The sequence below is a fragment of the Monodelphis domestica genome, chromosome 7, assembly GCF_027887165.1.
Source record: "Monodelphis domestica isolate mMonDom1 chromosome 7, mMonDom1.pri, whole genome shotgun sequence".
In the NCBI taxonomy this organism is placed as follows: Eukaryota; Metazoa; Chordata; class Mammalia; order Didelphimorphia; family Didelphidae; genus Monodelphis; species Monodelphis domestica.
In genome coordinates this window covers 236,973,676-236,996,205 of record NC_077233.1, presented here as the reverse complement: position 1 = coordinate 236,996,205, position 22,530 = coordinate 236,973,676, and the positions used below count along the sequence as shown (strand labels likewise).

Here is a 22,530-nt window from a genome sequence, read left to right as displayed (position 1 = left end):
TGATCAAGATCTATTTCCATAGTATTAACATTTGCACTAGGGTGATCATTTAGTCTATATCCCCAATCATATCCCCATTGACCCATGTGATCAAGCAGTTGTTTTTCTTCTGTGTTTCTACTACCACAGTGTTTCCTCTGAATGTGGATAGTGTTTTTTCTCCTAGATTCCTCCAAGTTGCTCATAATCACTGCATTTCCACTAATGGAGAAGTCCATTACATTAGATTGTAACACAGTGTATTTGTCTCTGTGTACAATGTTCTCCTGGTTCTGCTCCTCTCACTCTGCATCACTTCCTGGAGGTCGTTCCAGTCTCCATGGAATTCCTCCACTTTATTATTCCTTTGAGCACAATAGTATTCCATCACCAACATATACCATGTGTTCAGCCATTCCCCAAATGAAGGCCATCCCCTCATTTTCCAATTTTTTTGCCACCACAAAAAGTGTGGCTATAAATATTTTTGGACAAGTCTTTTTCCTTATTATCTCTTTCAGTTATAAACCCAGCAGTGGCAGGCTGTCTTTTAAAGCCTTTTGGGTATAGTTCTAAATTGTCTTCCAGAATGGTTGGATCAATTCACAACTCCACCAGAAATGCATTAGTGTCCCAATTTTGCCACAGCCTCTCCAAAATTTATTTTCCTTTACTGTCATATTAACCAATCTGCTACCTGCTTTTTTGTTTTGATTTGTATTTCTCTAATTATGAGAGATTTAGAACATTTTTCATGTGCTTACTGATAGTTTCTAATTCTTTATATGAAAACTGCCTATTATGTCCCTTGCCATACAAAGCCCACTTAATAATTTGATTAAACTTATTTGTGAATTGTTTTTTGTTTTGTTTTTGAGATTAGGTCTGGTTATCTCTTCCAGATTGTTAAATACAGTGGCCACTGGCATAGAAGCTTTAACTTGCTCCAATTTTCTGACCCCCCTCTTTAGACAGCCTGGCTCTTTCCTCCCCAAGGCTTACCTGATCGGTTCTGGAATTAGTACAGGCATTCAATTCATTTTAGCCTGTCTAAACCTCAAGAACTCAGAGCTCAAGAGATCTACCAGCCTCACCTTCCCTCCAGTAGCTGGATTCTACATGTATAGCCACAACATCCAGCTAATTGATCCATCTTATTTGTTTGCTTTCCTATTGCAAGTTATGAGTCTTTTCTTTACAGAATTATGAAACATTATTATCTTTAGTTGCCCAAGTGCTTACATTGTCAGACCACGTAAAACTAGTGAAACTGCTTTTGGTCATGATTTATATCCTCAAACTGGAATAGCTATTTCATACCTGAGGGAGAACAATCTCAGAGCACTCTCAATGTGCTCATTTTCCATTCACATATAGCTGATATTCATCAGAGAGCTAGAGATAAGTAGTTTCCTCATGAACATTAGCTAAAAATAAAAGTATAACACTTATTTGACCAGAGGCATTGCTCTCTTATCTGGAAGACAGATGGACCATAAAGTCCAAAAGTCTCAAAGTTTTTGGTAGGGAGTATGCAAAAGGACAACTGGCATTGTTATTTACAACTAGCCTAGAGGGACAGTTTCCCTCAAGGCAATATTTTAATTAATACTATGAAGACAGTCATGGGTAAAACCAAGAGGTGAAGACATTTCAGAAGTATTCTCTTTCATTAATCTGATGAAAAAAGAAAGAGGAAAGAGCCTTAGCTAATTCTTTTTCAGCAAATCCTAGAATCCTACATTTAAAAAAACCATATGCCAAAAGCTTCATCACTTCTTCACTATTTTTCCCTTCTTTGATTCAAAATGAACCCTTTATAACTTTTTTGGATAGCTTTCTATTACCATCTAGATCATGTTGAGAACAATCAATACAAGCTATTTTTACTTCCTGAAAAAATATTGTACAAATTCCCATGGAAGATCAGAGCAGAGGCAGCATAGTTTAGAACTAGTTAAGAAATAGAGTGGTAGTCTGGCACCAAGCAAAGTACAGTGAAAGTTCAAGTGGCATATGGTGCAGCAAGGTTTGTAAGAAAAGCATATTGCAGTTGGTTGAAATATATTCATCTATTCTTGACATTGTAGTTTTTACCATTAAAATAGTTCCCATTCCTCCTTAGGGCCTGATAAAATGGGGTGGGAGGGGAGACACATTTCTGATGCTTGTATCTTATCTTACAAACTGTAATAATGAAATTAATGAAAAAGCATTGTAGTGCTTACTTTATTATGCACCAGGTATGGTGATAAACACTGGGAATATATTTTTTAAAAGTAGCAAGATATTCCCTGCTCTCTTGGAGCTTATGGTTGAATACAGGGATGACACCACAATAAGAGGAGCTAGAATTTGAGGAAAGAGGGATTAGGGTACCGATATAACACCATAGTTTGGTGACATCAACATATGGTGGAAATGGCTATTAGGGGACATGGAGGCTTGGTTCTGGGTAAGATAAGGTAAAAGTTTACCTAACAGAGCCAGGCTCCTAGGGAGCAGTCACAGTTCTGGAGGTAAAATTAGTCTGATCAGAGTGTAGGCAGCAAGTTTAGAACTAGCTTAAGAAGTGGAGTGGTAGTCTGGTTCAAAAGCAAGACACAGTGAAAGTTCATCAAATCTAAGCCCAAGGTCTCAGGGCCAGATGGGCAAAGTCGGTATTTTACAGAAGTCCAGGCTCTATTCTCCTTCTCTTAATCAGTTTCTCCCATTCACCTTAACCAATTCCCTTCAGAAATGACCAGACAAAAACTAAGAAAAACCTAAGTTTTCACTTAGTAATATGGTGATAAAGTATGTTTAAAAACTTAGTTCTGTTTCAGGAGTGTGTTTAACCATTACCAGTTACAAAATATTTCTTTAAATTGTTAATCAGACTGTCCCATCATTTAGTAAATGTATGAACAAGTTGTGGTATATGGTTATATTGGAATACTCATGATAGAAGAAATGTTGAGCACGATGGTTTCATAAAAACCTTGAAAGACTTATATGAACTGATCAAAAGTGAAGTGAGCAGAACCAGGAAAATTTTGTATACAGTAACAACAATCTTATATAAGAATCAGCTAAGAACGACATAGCTATTATCAGCAATACAATGATCTGTGTAGTTAGAATGTTGTATTCCAGGACTATGTTCCCCAGAGTTCCTTTCTTTTCTCCACCTCATGGCATTCTCATGTCTTGTATATAGTTGGAAGTTTTGCCTGTCCTCTCTCCGCATGCATGGTCTAGGTAAGCCTCTCTTTACTGAAGGTTTTTTTTCTTTCCTCTACCATTTCCCTTCTAATTTTACCTGAATTAGATTTGTTAGTGCAAAAACTTTGATTTTATGAAATCAAAGTTGCATACTAAGTAAATGTATCTATAAATCTAGTTCCTGTGTGTGTGTGTCTTGGTAAGTAGACTCCCAAGCATTTTATACATTATGTAGTATGCATTTATGACTTATTTTATATCCTGTAATTGCTAAAGTTTCAATTATTTTTTAGTTGATTCTCTAGGATAAACCATCAGATCACTATCAAAAAGTAACTATTTCCTTTTTTCTTTCTCTATGCTTCTTCTCTCAATGTCTTTTTCTTGTCTTACTACAAGTCTTACTACGTTTTTAGCACTATGTCAAATATTGCTTGTGCTAGATAATAGAGATCCTTCCCTTAGCCATGATCGTAACATGTAAAGGTCTCTAGTTTGTCTCTAATTCTTTTTATGATGGTTCTTTACTTCAAATAGTAACTGCTTGCCATATCAATGAATGATTCATTTATTCTAATTATTTCTATTGTTAACATAAATGGGAATAGTATTTCTCAAAATGCATCTATTGATATAATCATGATTATTGTTGATTTGATTGGTGATGACTAATTTTTGTAATATTGAACAACTCATATTTTATCAGTAAATCCTTAACCTCAACCCTGTTGTTTTTTTCCCCTCAAGTTTGAATAGCATTAAATCCCCTGAACCTTTTAACTTGGGTTCAATAAGTCTCATGAATTCAAGGTTCACAGAGGTACTATGCAGGTCTAGAGTCTCTTGACATCAAAAACCCTTGAAGGTGACTTTCCTTTAGCCTTTAATTTTCTATCAGTTGAAAATACTATACTCAATTTGTTTAGCTTAACAACTAAATGAGTAATGAGTTCATTTGATCTTTCTAGCATCCCGGCTCCTTTTAATCTTAGAGAAAGGTAGACCCAAAAAAAGTTATACAGGCTATAAGTGACTTTAATGCTGCTGGTCTATTTGAACTCTATAATTGCCTTTTTAAATTCAGTATTGTATTACATATTTATTTATTATGCTTTTACTAATTAGCATTCCATGAGTTCTTAGTGACCAAGGCCAAGTACTTCCCCTCTTTAAAACTGCTTCCTTAAAAGATTTGAGTGATAAATTCAAATGCTTAACCATAACTTTTTTAAAAACACGTTTAAATCTTAAGATTTTAAAAGAAAGATAAAATGAGGGCAGCTAGGTGGCTCAGTGAATTGAGAGTCAAGTCTACAGATAGGAGGTCCTGGGTTCAAATCTGACCTCATCTGTGTGACCCTGGGCAAATTGCCTAGGCTTTACTATAACTCTTTTGCCTTGGAACCAATACTTAGTGTTGGTTTTTAGATAGAAGGAATGGTTTTTAAAAAAGATAAATGATGACTCTATGTAAAATTCATTTTTGGCATGAGAAAACCTCATTTATTCCATTCAATTGAACAAGGTTTTATTTAGCAGGTACTAAATTCTAAGCCTTGGTGCCTAGATATTAAGAATTCAAAGACAAAAATTAAAACAGTCACTGCTCTAAAGTAACTTACATTCTACTGGCGGAAACACACAGTTATTATATGTATGTATGGAATAGTAATCTAGATATATCTACATACAACATAACATATTAAATTAAAAAAGCATTTTGGGCAGCAACAGGTAGGTAGTGTTAATGACTAGAGGAATCAGGAAAAGCTTGGTGTGGGAGGCAGCACTTGACATGAGTCTTGAGTAAAGCTAGGGCTTCCAAGAGACAAAGATGAGGAGGAGGAGGAAGGACATTCCAGTCATTGTGGGCGGACTGCCTTTGCAAGGGCATGTAAATTAATAGATGGGATATGTAGGGATCAGCTAAATCGGCCATAGAATATATAAAATCACTATGAAAAAATAGTTTAAAGCCAGATTGTGAAGAACACTAAACGTGAAAGAAACTTTGCAACTTATTCTAGAGAAAACTTAAAGCCACTGAAGCTTTTTGGGGCATAAGAGTGTTGTGGTCATATCTATGCTTTAGGGATACAAATTCATCAGCTAGTAGACAATAGAGAAAGAAGACATTTGATGCTATTGCTTATAATCTAAGTAAGTGGCACAGATGAGAACTAGGGTGGTGACTACAAAAGATTTGGTTCTCACACCAAGACTGTTCACACAAATACCTGTAGTTAATTATCAAATATACCAATGGAAGGGATTAATAGGGCAAATAATTAATTCTAGACGGCTCTACCAAAAGTGAAGAGGAAAGAACTTGATATTAACTCAAACACCTTCCAATTCTACTGTGGTACTAAGAGGGGTGCTTGTCACTATCCATTATTTGTTCTTTTTTTGCTTACAGCTTAGGATCCATTGCTGGGTTTCTCTTTTCCTAGAACTCATAACTTACTTCCTTCAGGCAGGGGAAACTTGGAGCTTCCACTTCTACCTAAGTTTGCTTCCACTTCTACCTAAGAACAAAAGAAGAAAGAAGGGTACGTTCCCAATTTGACAAATAGTCTCAGGATATGAACAGGCAATTCTCATATGAAGAAATTAAAACTATCTTTAGTCATATAAAAAAATGGTCCAAATGTAAATTAAAACAACTCTGAGGTACTACCTCATACCTATCAGACTGGTTAGTATGACAAAAAAAAAAGGATAATGATAAATGCTGGAGATATGAGGGGAAAAAAAACCAAACAGGACACTACTGTAAACTGATATAATCATTCTGCAGAGCAATTTAGAATCATGCCCAGAGCCATTATAAATACCTTTGTCCCAAATACCACTACTAGCTTCTGGATCCTAGAAAGCTCAAAGATAGGGGGGAAAGACCTACTTGTACAAAAATATTTTATATCAACTCTTTTGGGGGTGGCAAAAAACTGGAAACTGAAAGGATGTCCATCATTTGAAGAATGACTGAACAAGTTGTGGTATATGGTTGTAACGGGATATTATTGTGCCATAAGAAATGATAAACAAGATGATCACAAAAATACCTGGAAAGACTTATATGAAATGATACAAAGTAAAATGAGCAGAACCAGTAAAACATTATACAAAATATCAGCAATAATGTACAACGATTAACTGTGAATGATTTAACTGTTATCAGCATTGTAAGGATCCAAGACAATGCCAAAGGACTCCTGATTATCCAGTGCTACAGAAGAAACTGACAAGAGTCTGAATGTAGACTGAAGGAGGCCACTTTCCCCTTTTATTTCCTTCATGAATTTTTCTCTAGTCCAAATGGGTCCTCCTTCACAACATGGAAATGACATGGAAATATGTGCTGTATAACAACACATATACTACCTACCTCATATTACCTGCCACCCAGAGGACTGGGGACTAATGAAAGAAAACAGAACATGGATTGCAAAATGTCAGAAAATAATTTTTGAAAATTCTGTCAACGTATAATCTGGGAGAAAATAATTTAGGGTCAAAGATAGAGGGGTAGACATGAAGGGAGGTTATAAAAGGGGATGAGATTTAGGAAGTACAATATGAAGGAAAAAGAAAAAAAATAATGTAGTTAATTCCAAATATGATGAATTTTCACACATACACACACAGTGACAGAGAAATGCAGTGAGTCAACAAGTATTTATTGTTTACTATGTAAGTGCCAAGCACTGTGCCAAATGCTAGGGATGTAAAAAAAAAAAGGCAAAAACAACCCCTGCTATAAAGTAGATTCTAATGAGGGAGTAACATATAAATAACTTGGTACATCTAAGACTAGAGGCTAGAGGAGGCTAGGACAGGCCTCTAGAAGAAGACAGGATTTGAGCCGGGTCTGGAAGGAAGCCAGGGAAACAAAAGGGCAGAGGAGAGGAGGAGCAAAGGTATTCTAGGCATGGGGGACAGCAAATACTAAGGTGAAATTAAGTAGTGTAATGGACAAGGACCTGGGTCATTATTACTAGATTAGAATGCAAAGAGAAGACTATAGTGTAAAAAGAATGTAAAGGTACAAAGAAGCCAGGTTATCAAGAGTGTTGAATACCTAAGAGTTTATAGTTGATCCTGGAGGTATATAGGAAGCCCACTGAGCAGAGGGGTGATGTGGTCAGATCTATGCTTTACAAAAATCATGGGGAAACTATCTGGAGCCTAGCAAATGAGGAGTAAATATGGTGATAATGTTAACTATACAATAATGAAAATAAAAAGGAAAATGAACTGTATTTCAGCTTTAACTTTTGCCTATATTATTACAACGTACTAGTAGAATTAAGTTCTTTGTTAAAAATAAATTTATCGATCTGTTGTTTTTAATTACCTATATTTCCCAGTGACTTGCCTTTCCTCATCTCAGAATCACACATCTTGGAAGTCTCCTTGATGAAAATGAGAAACAAGCATGTTTTCACAAATCACATTCTATAGCCGACCACATCTTCATTCACTGAAATGACTAAAAAAGTACTATGAATACAATATTTCCCATTCATTAATAATTTTTAAAGGGTATCAGATTTGGCAGAGCAAAATGTACTCTGTATATATTAAGGCCACATAAGATTCCTTGAAAGATTTATTAACAAAGATAAACTTTGTAGGAGGCTCTGATTATCAGAATAAAACAAGTCATAAAACAGTAAGTCTGCTTACCAAATGTGTTTGCCACAATCATGAAAGATGTCCAGCACAATCAAAATGGAAAAAAGAATTCCCTTTCGATAAGGCACTCCAGATGACCTTATGTTGATTGCACGAAGCTCCAAAACATGAATTTCCTTAATGATAAACTCAAGCTCTTCAGAGCTTCGCCAAACAATCCACAAAGGAAGAAAAAATAAGGCAAAGAATGGCTACTGTCCAGACTACAATATGTAATAGGGTTAATCAGTTCACTTCAACTTGTCTAGCAGTACATGTAACTTGGATAGACACTGCAGGTAGGTAGTATTTTGGGTCCAAAATTAAAAAGGAGAAATTTTTTTTAAAAATTGAAAGTTAGAGAGGACCTTAGAAGCTATCTAGTAGTTCACGAGTTGTTAACCTGGGGTCTATGGAAAGATGTCAGGGAGGTTTGAGACATTCAATACTTTTGTAAGTACTTCAGTATAACTGTTTTCCTTTGTAATCCCATGACTTTTTTATTTTATGCATTTAAAAACCTTATTTTGAGAAGGAGTCAATAGACTTCAGATTGCCAAAGGAACCAAAAAGGTTCTGATCCAGCGCAACCTATATGTTAAAAGTGTGACATGGATTGCATAGGAGGAAAAAATGTGCAGTATTTTCAAGGATCCCAAGCTATTCCTGGAAACAAAATGTAATCTTTTTAACAACAATTTTCTTCTTGTGATATGAAACAGTTGTTAACCATAACCTAGTCTCTAAAACAATCAAAACTGTGAATGACTTAAAGGATAATGAAGAGAACAAATGGTATAAAAGTGGAAACATGTTACTAACACTGACCTGGTGAGATATCCAAGAAATTCAAGAATTATCCAAGAAATATGTCTGGGAAAAGTAGGTTGGATGGTTAGGTAGCAAATGCAAGGGAACAGCAAGTACCTATTCTGGTACTGTAAAAAACATCTGCCTTAATACATTAGATGGTCCTCTTATGGAAGGTTCATAGGAGAATATGGATTAGTCCTATATGGTAAGAAAGCCTCAGTGGATTAAAATCTGCACTGTTGGAGGCAGTACTCACTTCAATGAGATCACTTAACTAATGAAGAAATACCTCAAGTATTATCACCACTCTGATACAGTAATATAAAAAATATTACTTTTCCTGATCAATACAAGTCAACTAACATTTAAAATGGCCACAATTTGAAGCCTTTGCTCAGTGAGTTTGAAACTTTTCAAAAAACCAATCTATAAATTGACTTTGAAGGACTCAGATCTCATTAAAACATTTTACAATGTAATATCATCTTAAATTTTGAAGATGTAATTAACTAGAACTTTATACCTATAGTGAGTGAAAAAAAAAAACATTAGTCTTTGGATTAGATGATCTCTCAGGTTTCCTTTCAGTTTTAACAATTTTTGAACATAATTATTTGGGATTTTCCTTAGTGATAAATTCATATACTCTTAATAACTATTAAATGTGAGTTTAATTAACCTGGAGCTACTCTGATAACTCTGATAGTTCCCTTTTAAACTAAATTTGCAAGTACTTAAAGATTTAGGACTTGAAACTCATTCTAATTTCCAATATATAACAGTAAACAAATTATAATTGCTAGAATTTACAGGGTACTTGAGGTTTACAAAAGAGACAACTAAGTATTTTTAAGCACCTACTACTACGTACCAGGCATTGTGCTAAGCTTTAAAAAAAAACAAAAAAAAAATTTTTTCCCACAATAGTCTGAGAAGGTAAAAACATGGCATACCCTCATTTGACAGATGAAGAAACTAAGACATATAAAGGTTGAATAACTTGTCTAGATTCACACAAAGAGAGTAAATGTGTGAGGCTAGACTTGTACACATTTTTCTGATTTCAGGTCTAATGCTTTTATCCACTGAGCCATCTAATCTATACTAACAGGATTTTTGTTGTTTAACATATTGGATTTCATACTAACTCTATGTAAAACAGGAGAGAACAAAGACAGGCAATTTAAAAAAAGTCAGAAAAAATGTCGATTGTATTCAAAATTTTATTTCTTTTCAACAAAAACTCAAGACAATGATTTTAAATAATAAAACATGGTAAAGTCTACTCTAGACATTTGTTGGTATCTTTAAAGATAGCTTATTAAATTAAATTTGGACTCCTGCAGTTCTGTTGTGATGCTCTTTACAGCACTTATATTAATTCTTTCCATTTCATAATCAATCCATACTTCAGACAGTTTAAGTGAAGCTTCACTTTTGTGAATTAGTCTCCACTACTGCAAAAAGCACACATCCAGAACAGTAATTTTCCATATCTACAAAACATAAGAAGTCTGTTCAGCCTTTTTTTGGTTTTGTTACATTGCCCACACTGAGATCAGCATAAAGCTAAATTTAAGCAAGGCTTCACTTTAGCAGTGCAATGAATGGCATCAACCAAACTTCATTAAACACAAACCATATACAAACAAACAGCAAAATTAAACCATGTAATAGTGATGAAACAGGAAACAGTTAGTGGGTCACAACTAGACTGGTTTTCATTGTGCAACTCTCCTCAGGAAACATCACTACCCGATTCACATAAGAAATGGAACATGCATCAAAGCCTTTGTTCATGTAGAAAATGCCCTTCAAACAAATTCAGTGATATCATAAGGCAATAGAATATTAAACAAAAGTGAAGAAATTTGGCCCAGAGATATGCTTATATTTATACATATGATATACACACATATAGTACATTTAAAACTGGGTGTATATCTGTCATTAGACAATTAAATGGATTGGCTCAGTAAGGTGAAAAAAGTATCCATTTTCTATAAATACACATAGTTATTGCTAATATGCTACACATTACGTTTTGACAAAGAAATTGTAATAACTTGGAAATTAAAGCTGCCATATTGTCATTGCTAGCCCTGCAATTAGCCAGTAGACATTCATTGTTGACATGCCATCTAATTGTGAAGAACAAAAAGCATAAATATCACTAGAAAAACAAAAGGCTTTATGCACCGTTCCTTAAATTTTTGCCCATTAAAAAAAAAAAAAGTCCAGTTCACCACAAGTTAACAGCGGTCTGACAAGAGTCAAAAGCAAATTTAAGGGTGTGATGGGAAGGAAGGGTGAATTACAGCATGCACTTTACAACTTACATTAATCTAGTCTATTTCGTTATACAAAAATTCAATTTAAATAAGACTAGACTAACTGTAATAGGCACAAAAGAAAAGCTAACAGTAGACTTAGTTTGAAACTGATTAAATTTAACAGTAAACTCATCCTGCCCTTCTTAATACTCTACTTCAATTTTAATTTATTGATGACTAGAATATTTGCTTACTTAAAAAAAGATATCAAATACCTGCATCATGAAATTACATTCTTATTAACAATAAGACATACTGTGTAAGAAAATAGGTCATGTGTGAAATGTTTCTGAAATGCATTTTTTTCTCACAACTATCAAAACATTCACTCATACTAAAACAAAACCAACCCCCCTGAAAAAAGTTAAGGAAAAGTGGAATAAGGATTAGGGGTGCAGGGAAGGAAGGGTTAAGCTACACTAATTACAGCACAGTGATTAACAATGGTTCAAGACAGAACCAACAAGAGTTGGCCAAAAAGATGCCTTCAATACATGGCTACCATTAAAAACCAAACTCAGTTCACTTTTGGTTCATTGCAGTGAGACCAAAAAAAAAAAAATCTCTCATATATACATATAAATACAAGACGCCCTCTCTTTTTTACAAGTTTGTTTATTTTTGCAAGGCCTAGTTACCTACTATAATATATATTTGCTCTGCAGCAACTACAAGAGGTAGTCATAAAGCATGAAAAAGTTTCTCCACTAGTCCCTCACTGGGAACTATTGCAAAATGATATCAGACCCTCCATATCCATATAGGCATAAAATGACTTATCTAGTCCTATGCAAGCCAGTGTGCCAAAGATGACTTCATCCCATAAATTTACCAGACTAGTCTACTGCCAAATATGAAACTTTCTCTACTGAAGGATACTGTCATAGTGTTTGCTGCAGAGCAATTATATGTTCCTTTTTTTTTTTTAAGCGTCCTGGAACCAATTCTCTTGATTCTCTATTTATACAAAACAAGGTACCAGTTGGCCAAGATGACACGTGTATTTTTTTCTTTTTCACAGATGCAAGTGCCATGCAAAATAAATTAAAGAATAGTTACCAAAACATACAAGTAATATAACTATTGAAGGTAGATTTTTAAAGCATTTATATAAACATAATTTATAATACTTCTCTCTCTTTTTTCTTTTTATTTTTTTAAATACAGTCACAAAGCTGTGGTTATACGTCAAGGATTTCCTCTGCCGTGCCTCCACAGCGTAATCTGTAGCGTCCTGTTCTCCAGCTTATAGTAGGGTCCCACAATGCCGATAGGAAAATGTATATTGTCATGGATTCTCGGATGAACCAAGCTACTGCATAATCAAGTTTTGAAAAACAGAGAGCGCCACCCTAGAAATTACAAAAATTAACATATTTAGTATTTCCTTTCTCTATTGCATACCAAGAATTATTTTAGAAACAAATTCCTATTTTTATTATCAGATATATATTTTAAAGTATAATCTTCCTTCTGCAATTTTATATTTTTAATACAGATTTTTCATTTTATGTAGCAATGACTTCCAAAATTTAAAAAAAAATTAGCTACAAAAGAAAATCATGGAATATTGAGGCAACTATCATTGATTCTTCCACTCATCAAAATGGTATATATTACAATGTTCTTCCTGTAGCATATACTTCATTTATAAGGAATTAAAATAATTTTAAATTCAACATTCCACTAAAAAAAAATATTGTTCAAATCTAAGATCAAGAGTCAGCAGAAAACGAATGAGTGCTTCTCACTAAATGGTAGAGAATTTGCTCAACTGTTTTAGCTAAAAAAAATATATTTTGCTCAACCAACTGCCAAGCTTTACATGCTTTTTACTCACATACCTGAACACCCCTGAGTTGAATATAGTCAAATATAAACCAGGCCAAGCAATGACACATGAAAAATACCATGATATCCCATCGAAATACATGGTGAGCTGCCCATCCAATAATTAAACTGGCCACAAAGCATTCAGAAATTGGTTCACAAATAATTGTTGCAGGCAGCATATTAATTCGTAATTTGGTCCACCTGAAAGAAAAAGAATCCTTTAAAAAATAACCAATAAACCAATTTCAAGACCAATCACTTTAATTTCTAGTCAGACCATTTTTGCAAGACTATTCTTAAGATTTCATGATTTTTCTTCCATGTAGCAAAACAAACCAAAAGCAAAAAGGCTAAATTAAGTGTAATGGTCTAAACTCTGAAAAAACAATACAAATTATAGAATCAAAAGAAAGCTTTTAAATTTAACATTTTAGATATTACAAAGATAATACAATTTAAAACATAACATTCATTTTTCAAAGGTTCTTTACATTTCCCTCTCAATGGGCACTAAATAATATACTGAGAAAAAAAATTTAATTCACTAAATCACAGTGAAGAAAAATAAACTAAGGAAGAATAAGGTGGTTTTATTTACCTGATCATTCTGGACTGAAACTGAGAAATTGAATAGGACCCAGAATTCTGCATTGCAACTTGAGTGGCCATTGCAAACCTCCAACCTCTGGAAATTAATATATAATTAAATAAGAAATTTATAGTTATTTGTATTCAAACATAACTGGTAATGTATTCATCCACATTACTTTGATATCAGTTGTAGTTTAGAGCTTTTGTAAAACTGATGTTGAAGAAACAAGACTAGCAAACCAGAATGAAGAATCTAATTGAGGCATAGGATATCCATAAGAGGTTTTCGTCAATTTATCTGATATCTGTCCTTAATCTAGTATGTAACATAAACTACAGTTATGCTAAGTATCATACAACACACATATATACCCCCTACTCTAATCTACAAGGTTCCAAGACACAGAGCTAGATCAGCCCTCAGAAATCACCTCTTTCAATTCCCTTTAATTTTATAGATGAAGAAATAAAAGTCCCAAACGGTCTTGTGATTTGTCTAGTCACAGAGCTAGGAAAGTTATCAATCTGGGATTTAAACCTAAGTGCTCTGATTCCAAATGTGGCATTCTTTCTACTATGCTGTTCAACTAGAGATTGAAACAAAGTAAATACTACATATAGCCTATGAATAATACAAATTGAGATTTAGGGATTCTTTGTTTTCAATATACTTTTTGGCATCGGGTTTGAAAAAATGTAATTAAGATAACAGATGAATTTCTCTAGTAAAGTTAGAGGCAATTAGGTGGCACAGTGAGTAGACTGCATACTTGAAGTTCAGAGGAAGACTTGAATACAAATTGTGAATAAGATAAAAACTAGCTATATTACCCTAGGCAAGCCAATTGTTTTCCTCATCTGAAAAATGGGTGTTATAATAGTAACACCTAGCTCCAGCCCCAGAATTGTAGTGAGGTAAAATTTCTGTAAAGTAACTTACAAACCTTAAAGTGATATATAAATGCTAACTAGCTATTACTAATGAGCAGTATTTTATAGCATAAAAATTTGAAGTCAGCATAAAAATCTTCATGTAACTTTAAAAAAAAAAAGCATCAAATAAAATATGGACCAATTCTAAAATCACATTCTATGCATTTTCATCTAAATTCTAAAAGGTTGAAACATTAAAGCTAATTATCTTGAATTACTAATGAAATGTTCTTGCTTTTTTCCAAATGCGGAAATTCATACCTTTTCCAGTGAAAGAATTTATTAACACATCATATATGCAACCCCTTTTAATCACTTCAAATCATGTTGTTGTATTTGAAAAAAAAGGAAGCATCTAGGCATTTATTTCTTTCATTAGGATAGAATTATGAATCATAATTATGTACTGTTTCAATAATTCTTCCTATATGCTACGTGTTGGTACTGGCTGACAGGGGTCCAACCCAAGACTAATGAGGCAGAGAATGAAGTAACACAGCAAAGCTTTATTTATGGGAAAAGAGGAGGCAAAGGGGGATGGGAGGCTAATGGCAGGAGAAGTGGCAACAGAGGGGGAGGACAGGGAGAATCCCAAAACCTGCGGATGGCCAGGGGGTCTTCAGTGGGAAGGAGAAGGGGACAATCACTTATAGGGTGGCTGTCTGGGATGAGGTAATCTGTGTTGCCTCTATTGGTCAAAGTTAGGGTACTTGGGTTCAGTTCATTGGATGGCCTTGAGGGGGTTGAGATTATAGGGGTGGGAAGTTCTCAGACCTGATGGTCAATGATGCAGGATGTCATTTGTCTACATCTAACAGCAAAGGCCTGATATTCTGCCAAGTTTTACTGGGGCTTTTTCTCACAGTTTGGACAGATGCTGGGATGGGGGTTGGGAGGGGGGGAGGAGAGGGGGGTTATGATTGGTCTCTGTAGGGATTGGAAGAAAAGGGAAAAGGAGTTTTGATTCCATGATCTATCACTATGTATGTTCACCAGTAAAAAAAAAAAGTTATAGTTACTGTTACAGATATTCTTACAGATACACTAGTAACTGAATCTACTATTTTTCTTAAAGAAGATAATAAAGGTAGAGAGAGTAAAGAGAGTATTGGGTTTACCTACAATGAGGTGAGATAAAAAAATATATAACTTCACTTGTGTAGAAAGAAAAATAAGACTGCTTTTTGTGCATAGTTTATAAAAAATTTTTGCAACTTTTAAGTCATACCATGCAAATCTTAGGAGAGTATCATATTTTAGGGCTTGATGAAAAAAGAACCCATAAATTCAAATTCCATAACAAGCAAATTAAAATTTAGCATTTTAAAATGTTTCCCTCCTTTTTTTAATGCTATCTCCCGTGATTCCCTAATCTAATGCGAAAATAAAATAAAATTTAAAAAAATGAAGAAACCTGCTTATTTCTTTCACTTCAGTAACTTGAAAGATCCTTGATTTTGTTAGTATGGGCATTTCCTCCCATTAATGCACCTCTCCAAAATGAACTGCCACAAATGCATTTCAGTGCCTGGTGGCCAACCTTATATCAATGAGCCTCACTAAATTAAACCAAACTAGTCCTAGGACAATAAGCACAAAGTGCCTCACTGGATCTTTTCTCATAGCCTTTCCAGGTTTGCTAAGACCTTGCCAGAACTTGTCTCCTGCTGGAATAGACTTTAAGAACCTAGAATCACATGTATGCCCCAAAGAGACATCAGAGTAAGATTCTAGTGGAAGAAACTTATCTACTAACATAATCTTTTTAAAGATTACTTTTCTCAATCACATAAACATACTATTTTGTGCTGCTAACAAAAACATCCTAATTTAAATTAGTTACTTACCGGTCAGCTATTGCTTTAGCCATAAAATAATCTTCAGCAATGTACTGGGCAAAAGCTATAAGTCCTCCAGCTTGATCTAATACATCCTTCCTCATCAAACATGACATTCCCGTCACACATTTGAACCCAGTAACATGAGCCGAGATATAGGACCTTGGATGTGAAGTTCCAAAATATACCTGCCAAAATAGAAAGTAAAATTAAAACAGAAGTATGAGCAATTTTAAAAATAAGTTATTTTTAAAACATATATTCTACCATTCTTGTAGGCAAATATTTAGGCTTAAAATGGTAAACACCGGTCATTTAAACATTCTCAATCTTTATCTTTCTTGATCTTTATGCAACATCTGATACAATTATACTACAATATAATCTGATATAATAAATGACCACTCTCTTGAGTAACTCTTCTCTCTGGGTTTTCATGATACTCTTCTATCTTGATTTTCCTCCTACCTGTTTAGTCAGAACTTCTTTATCCCCTTCGTTGGATTTTGATTCATGTTGTACTCCCTCTTAACAGTGGTTGCACCCTAATGCTCTATCTTGGCCTGGTTTTTATCTTTCTCTTATACCTTCTTTATGACCTTATCAGATTCATATTATCATTGAACATAGGTTCAATTATCATTACTATAAAGATGGCTTCTAAATCTTAATGGCCAGCCCTAGTCTTTCTCCTGAGCTCCAGTTAACATCTTCCCCACTTGATGATTATAGCTTTAAAAACAAAAACACTCTTACTGTCTGCCTGAGTATCAATTTTAAGACAGAATAGCAGCAAGGGCTAGACAATTGGGGTTAAGTGATTTGCCCAAAATCACACATCTAGGAAGTGTCTGAAGCCAGATTTAAGACCAGGTTCTCCTGACTACAGGCTTGGAATTCTTATCCATTATGCTACCTAGTTGCCTCTATTATATCCTTTGAAATATATATATACCACAGGTATCAATAAGATTAATATACCTGAAATAGAATTCATTGTCTTTTCTTCAAAGTGCACCCTCTTAGGATGTGGCAAAGTTGGGACATTAATGCATTGCTGGTGGAGTTGTGAACTGATCCAACCATTCTGGAGGGCAATTTGGAACTATGCCCAAAGGGCAATAAAAGACTGTCTGCCCTTTGATCCAGCCATAGCACTGCTGGGTTTGTACCCCAAAGAGATAATAAGGAGAAATACATGTACAAAAATATTTATAGCAACACTTTGTGGTGGCAAAAAATTGGAAAACGAGGGGATGCCTCTCAATTGGATAATGGCTAAACAAATTGTGGTATGTTGGTGATGTTGTTGATGGAATACTATTGTGCTAAAAAGGAATAATGAACTGGAGGAATTCCATGTGAACTGGAAAGACCTTCCAGCAGAACCAGGAGAACATTATACAGAGACTGGATACACTATGGCACAATTGAACATAATGGACTTCTCTACCAGCAGCACATTGATCTAGGATAATTCTGAGGGACTTATGAGAAGGGATATTTTTCACATTCAGTGGAAGAACTGTGGGAGTAGAAGAAAAACAATTGCTTCATCACATGGGATGATGGGAATATGATCGGGGATGTAGGCTCTAAGCAATCACCCTAGTGCAATTATCAATAATATGGAAATAATCTTGATCAATGATACATGTAAAACCCAGTGGAATTGCGTGTCGGCTCTGGGAGAGAAGGGGGTGAAAGGGAAGAGAAAGAACATGAATCATGTAACAATGGAAAAATATTCTAAATTAATTAAATAAAAATTTTCAATTAAAAAATGCACCCTCTTAAAAACTTCCCTCTTTCTGTTGAGGGTAGCACAATATTTCTAATCAAGTAAGTTTTGAACCTTGGAATTACTCCTTACTACTAATTTTCCCTCATGCCACATATCCAATGAGTTCTACTGACACTCATCACTCACACAGCCATCATTTCATTCAAACCTTGATCACTTCTTGCTTGGATTATTGCAATAACTTCTTAATTAATTCCCCTACCTCAAGTCTATCCCTTTGCCAATTCAACTTTTGCCCAAATGTCAAAGTGATGTTATTAACACAGAAGGAAATACCCAACACTCCATGCTCTGCTTCCATGACTCTGCACACGCCTAAACTTCATACATGGAATTAAAAGTCTTCCTGAATTCTCCCTCTTAGAATCCCTACTTTCCTTCACAACTCTGTTTAAATGCCTCTCCTCCCTGAGACTGTTCTTCAACTTCCAAGATGTTAGCTACTCCCTCATATATTTTGCATTCTATTTCTTTTATACAAACTAATATGTAGCCTTTTCCTTAAGCTCCTTAAAGGCATAAACTGCTTTATTTTTACTTTTGAATCCCCAACACCAATGAAGTGTCTGAAACATAGTAAGCATTTAATAAATCCTTTTGAAAGCTTGGCCCCAAAGGAGATATAAGAAGACACCTACTTCTCCTCTCTTGCAGAGGCAGGGTGCATTATGTAGATAATTGCATATAATATTTTCAATGTGATCAGTTTTGCTAAATTTGTATTCTCTTTTTCCTTTTTTTTTTTAAGAATTTATTGTAAAAGATGGCTCTCTGGGAGGATAAGATGAAAGGATACAGGGGGAAATTGAGGTAATTAAAAATAAAAGTTATCAATAAAATATACTAATAAATAATTGCTCATTGATTGAGAAATACTTGCTCTAATGGACTGATCATCCCAATAGTTTTTCTTTATGAAAGGCTTGTAAGGAAGGAAAAAAGAACATATCTTGACCTCTACTTAAAGAAAGTTATTTTCAAAACTAATATTCTAATACAAATAAGCTTTTACCAATATAGATCTCACACACAAAATGATCTCTCACTGAAAGAAAAAAAAAACATACCACATATATAGATCTCTTTGATGCATAGGTTTTATATAAGCCGGATCAGGGTAGAGAGACAATGGTCTACATTCAGCTCAAGATATTACTTTAATATTTAATTTAAATAAAATAAGATAGTTAAATCACATATTTACCCACAGGATACTACCTGGCATATTCAATGCTTGCTGTTTCCCTAAAATTCACAAGGGTAAAAATATGACTATAAAAGTAATACATTATTATGCATACCCCAAATGCTAATCCTCTCATATCCCTGTTTCAGATCCTGTTAAAATTAGACACTTCCTGTCTCTTGCTAAAATCCTCAAGGTGAATCTTCTCCTACCTAATCTCCTGTCAATCAATTTTATTTTATTTTTAAATTTATCTCTAAATAAAGGTGACATGGACACACACAGCTTTTACAATCCATGTCTTATCTAGTTTTCTCTCCATTTTCTAAAACTATTACATAGGTCATAAGGCTATTCAGTGAATATCAAAAGGGGAAAGATGAAATAAAAAACCCTTAATACTTAATCTTTGAAATAGTCTACTTTCCATTATTTATTTTAATGAACAGACAACAGATTTTCTCAAAACAGAAAACTATCTCTGCAGAGTTCTAGATATTTTATAAAGGGAAAATCAGATGAATTAAAACCTCTCTCCTATCCCTAAAAAACAATTCATTCCAAAGTTTGGTTCTGACCTGAACTCAACTGACAGGTTTGGCAATATATTAAACAATCAAGCAGTTACAAAGAGCAGTTTATGAACTAGGTATAACAACAGATAATTCCTTTAGCCTGCCTAAGTTTTAATAATGAGCCATAAAGGGATCTCTGTTAACTAAGAGACAACAGTCATCTCAGTGTCAACTAGGAACCTGGTGGATCAGATGGAAAGCTCTAACAGTCTCAGAAACAATAGAAATTTAGATAGTATGCCTTGGAGTGATAATGACACACTTGTTTAAGCACATCCATTTTGTAGTTTTCAAAACTGGGAAAATGTGTATAGTGCATGAGGTTATGTAGTATCAATTTTACAACAGCACTCCAGAACTATTTTAGCAAAGAAAAAACAAAATACTTTTAAAATGGCTACTGTATGATTTCTTGCTCAAGAAAAAAAAAGTTGCCATTATGGTCAAATATTCCAAAGTCAAAATTAAAAAAAAAATGGAAGAGTAAATTTCTATCTCCATTTCCAGTTTTAGAGTCCAATGACTATGAAACTTTAGCAATGTCCTTAGGCACATCTCTTATTCTAAAAAATGCAAAATAAATAACTATGACTGTGCTGGTAGAGAGAGTTTTATCACTGGAAATTCTCTGTTCTACTGCAATGAAATAATAAATCTTAACCATTTTAAAAATGCACGTTTGCAGTTATTTGAAATAATTTAACAGTTACAGCATTTAAAACTACAAAATTTGAAAACTATCAAACCAAATTTACTTCCTTTTTAACAATAAAATTAATGTTCTTTAGCTGAAATATTAAGTATCAATTTAAAAGAACTTGACAGTGTCTACTTACTGATATGTATTAGGAAAAAAATCAGGAAAGTAAAAAAAATTCTTTTAATTTAAAAAATTTTAAAGATGAGAGAGTAATCCAGGTGGTTCAGTGGATAAAGAGACAAGCCCGAAAGCAAGAGTGCCTAGGTTCAAATGTGGCCTCAAACATTTACTCACTGTATGACTCTTGGCAAGTAACTTAACCCCAAATACCTAGCCCTTATTGCCTTTCTGCCTTTGATTCCAAGAAGTTGTTGGGTTTTTTTTTTTTAAAGGAACTGAAAATGTACATATATGCATAAAAAGCTTTCCTTTGTCAAACAGTAATGTTTTCTTAAGATTATATTTCTAAAACCATGATATCATTTATCACATGTATATACGGTTATGTGATTTGGGGTTTAGGCTTTAAAAGATCGCTCTATAGCAGAAATGAATATGGAAATAGGTATCAAGTGATATAACATTTGTACAACACAGTGGAATTGCTTGTCAGCTCTGGGAGGGAGGAGGAAAGAAGGGAGGGAGAGAAAATGTGTCGTGTAACTATAGAAAAATATTTTAAAATAAAAATTTTTTAAAAGATTATATTTCTAAGAATGTGCTGTCCTATAAACTTCTTTCCACCATGCTATCTATTCACAACATCGGAACCAACAAGCAAAGAGTAAAGAGAAATAAGATGCATTTGTTTGGTAAGAAGGCTAAAGTTTTAAAATGAAAAAAAAAAAGCTAATGGCTTGTGAATGGAAAAATTAGAGAGAGAGGAAGTTCATTTTTTTTTTTTAAATAGCAATCTGCTAAGAAATAGAGGTTGTAGGCAACTATGCGTAAATCCTTTCTAGAGCACTTAATCAGAGTCCAGTGGACTCCAGGAGAGAAATAAGGGGACAAATGCAAATCCTGTTAACTCCTAGGGCTGGGCAGCCTCACCCACTGCTGGATATATTCTGTTTTACATCAATTCTCCTTTCAGTTCAGGTATTTGGGTTTATCAGATACCATGGGAAGAGTGGGGTGTTCTAGGCTCACTCTACTTCTAACTCATCCTCCTAGAACAGCCACAAAGTACCACTAAGAATTATGGATCTGGCTACATAATGCCACTCATAACCACCATACTCACCTGTTCTAATGTAGCAGCAAAACCCTGTCTGTCTGCAACATAGGGCAATCCATGAACCAAGCCTACTTTTTCTGTCATTTGATTAACCATGTCGGTAAGTGTATCTGGAATTACTAGGGGGAAAAAATGAGATTAGTTTTCTTTAATATGTCAAAGATAATAAAATTTTCTTTGCAAACAATAATGTCAACATATAACATGACTGGGTTTGGACTTACATAAATAAACTATCAATTAACATTTCTGGCCTACGTGCCAAAATCCAAAAAAGTATTAAAATTTATGACACCTAAATAATGAATATTACTACTAATAGTGAAGCAGAGTCCACATTAACTCAAATTTAATGCCTGCTGATTAACCAGGAGACTATACTGAGAATTGTGGTAAAAAGAGTAAGATATGAGTTGTAAAGCAGAAAATCTGCAGATATGTGCTCCTATTTTAAGAAAAATTACCCATGGAGAATTACAAAGTTTTCACTCTACTTTTAGTAAAATTCACAAACATTCAAAAAGTTTGGGGTCTGAAAATTTTAATTCACAAGCAACTTGTAAGACAGATCTTTTCTGTAAAATGGGAGCATATCTATATGAATAGTAAGACAGACATGTTGAGAAGATAACATTTCCTTCAAAGCCAATGCAAAAGGAGAATAAAATAGCACTTAGGAAAATTTCAAATTACTACTGAATCATTGGAGCTTTGACCAAGTGAACACTTTCAATGCAATAATGAAGTTTCAAATTTCATTATTATCAATATTATCAGTATTGGTCATATCATTTACATGCATATATGTGTGTATTCAATTAAAA

The 22,530-nt window shown here is 34.1% G+C and overlaps 1 protein-coding gene across 1 annotated transcript in view; it reads right to left on the bottom strand.

Annotated features, from left to right (window-relative positions):
- Positions 1 to 9,881: 9,881 nt before the first annotated feature.
- The window catches only part of UGCG (UDP-glucose ceramide glucosyltransferase), a 61,173-nt gene continuing 48,524 nt past the window's right edge, over positions 9,882 to 22,530 (bottom strand). The window contains exons 5-9 of the mRNA XM_001365764.4: positions 21,713 to 21,825; positions 16,214 to 16,392; positions 13,441 to 13,527; positions 12,854 to 13,043; positions 9,882 to 12,361 (exon numbers count right to left, since the gene is read on the bottom strand). Coding sequence (XP_001365801.1) covers positions 12,191 to 12,361; positions 12,854 to 13,043; positions 13,441 to 13,527; positions 16,214 to 16,392; positions 21,713 to 21,825 — 740 coding nt within the window. The 3' untranslated portion in view covers positions 9,882 to 12,190. The remainder of the gene's footprint in view (positions 12,362 to 12,853; positions 13,044 to 13,440; positions 13,528 to 16,213; positions 16,393 to 21,712; positions 21,826 to 22,530) is intronic.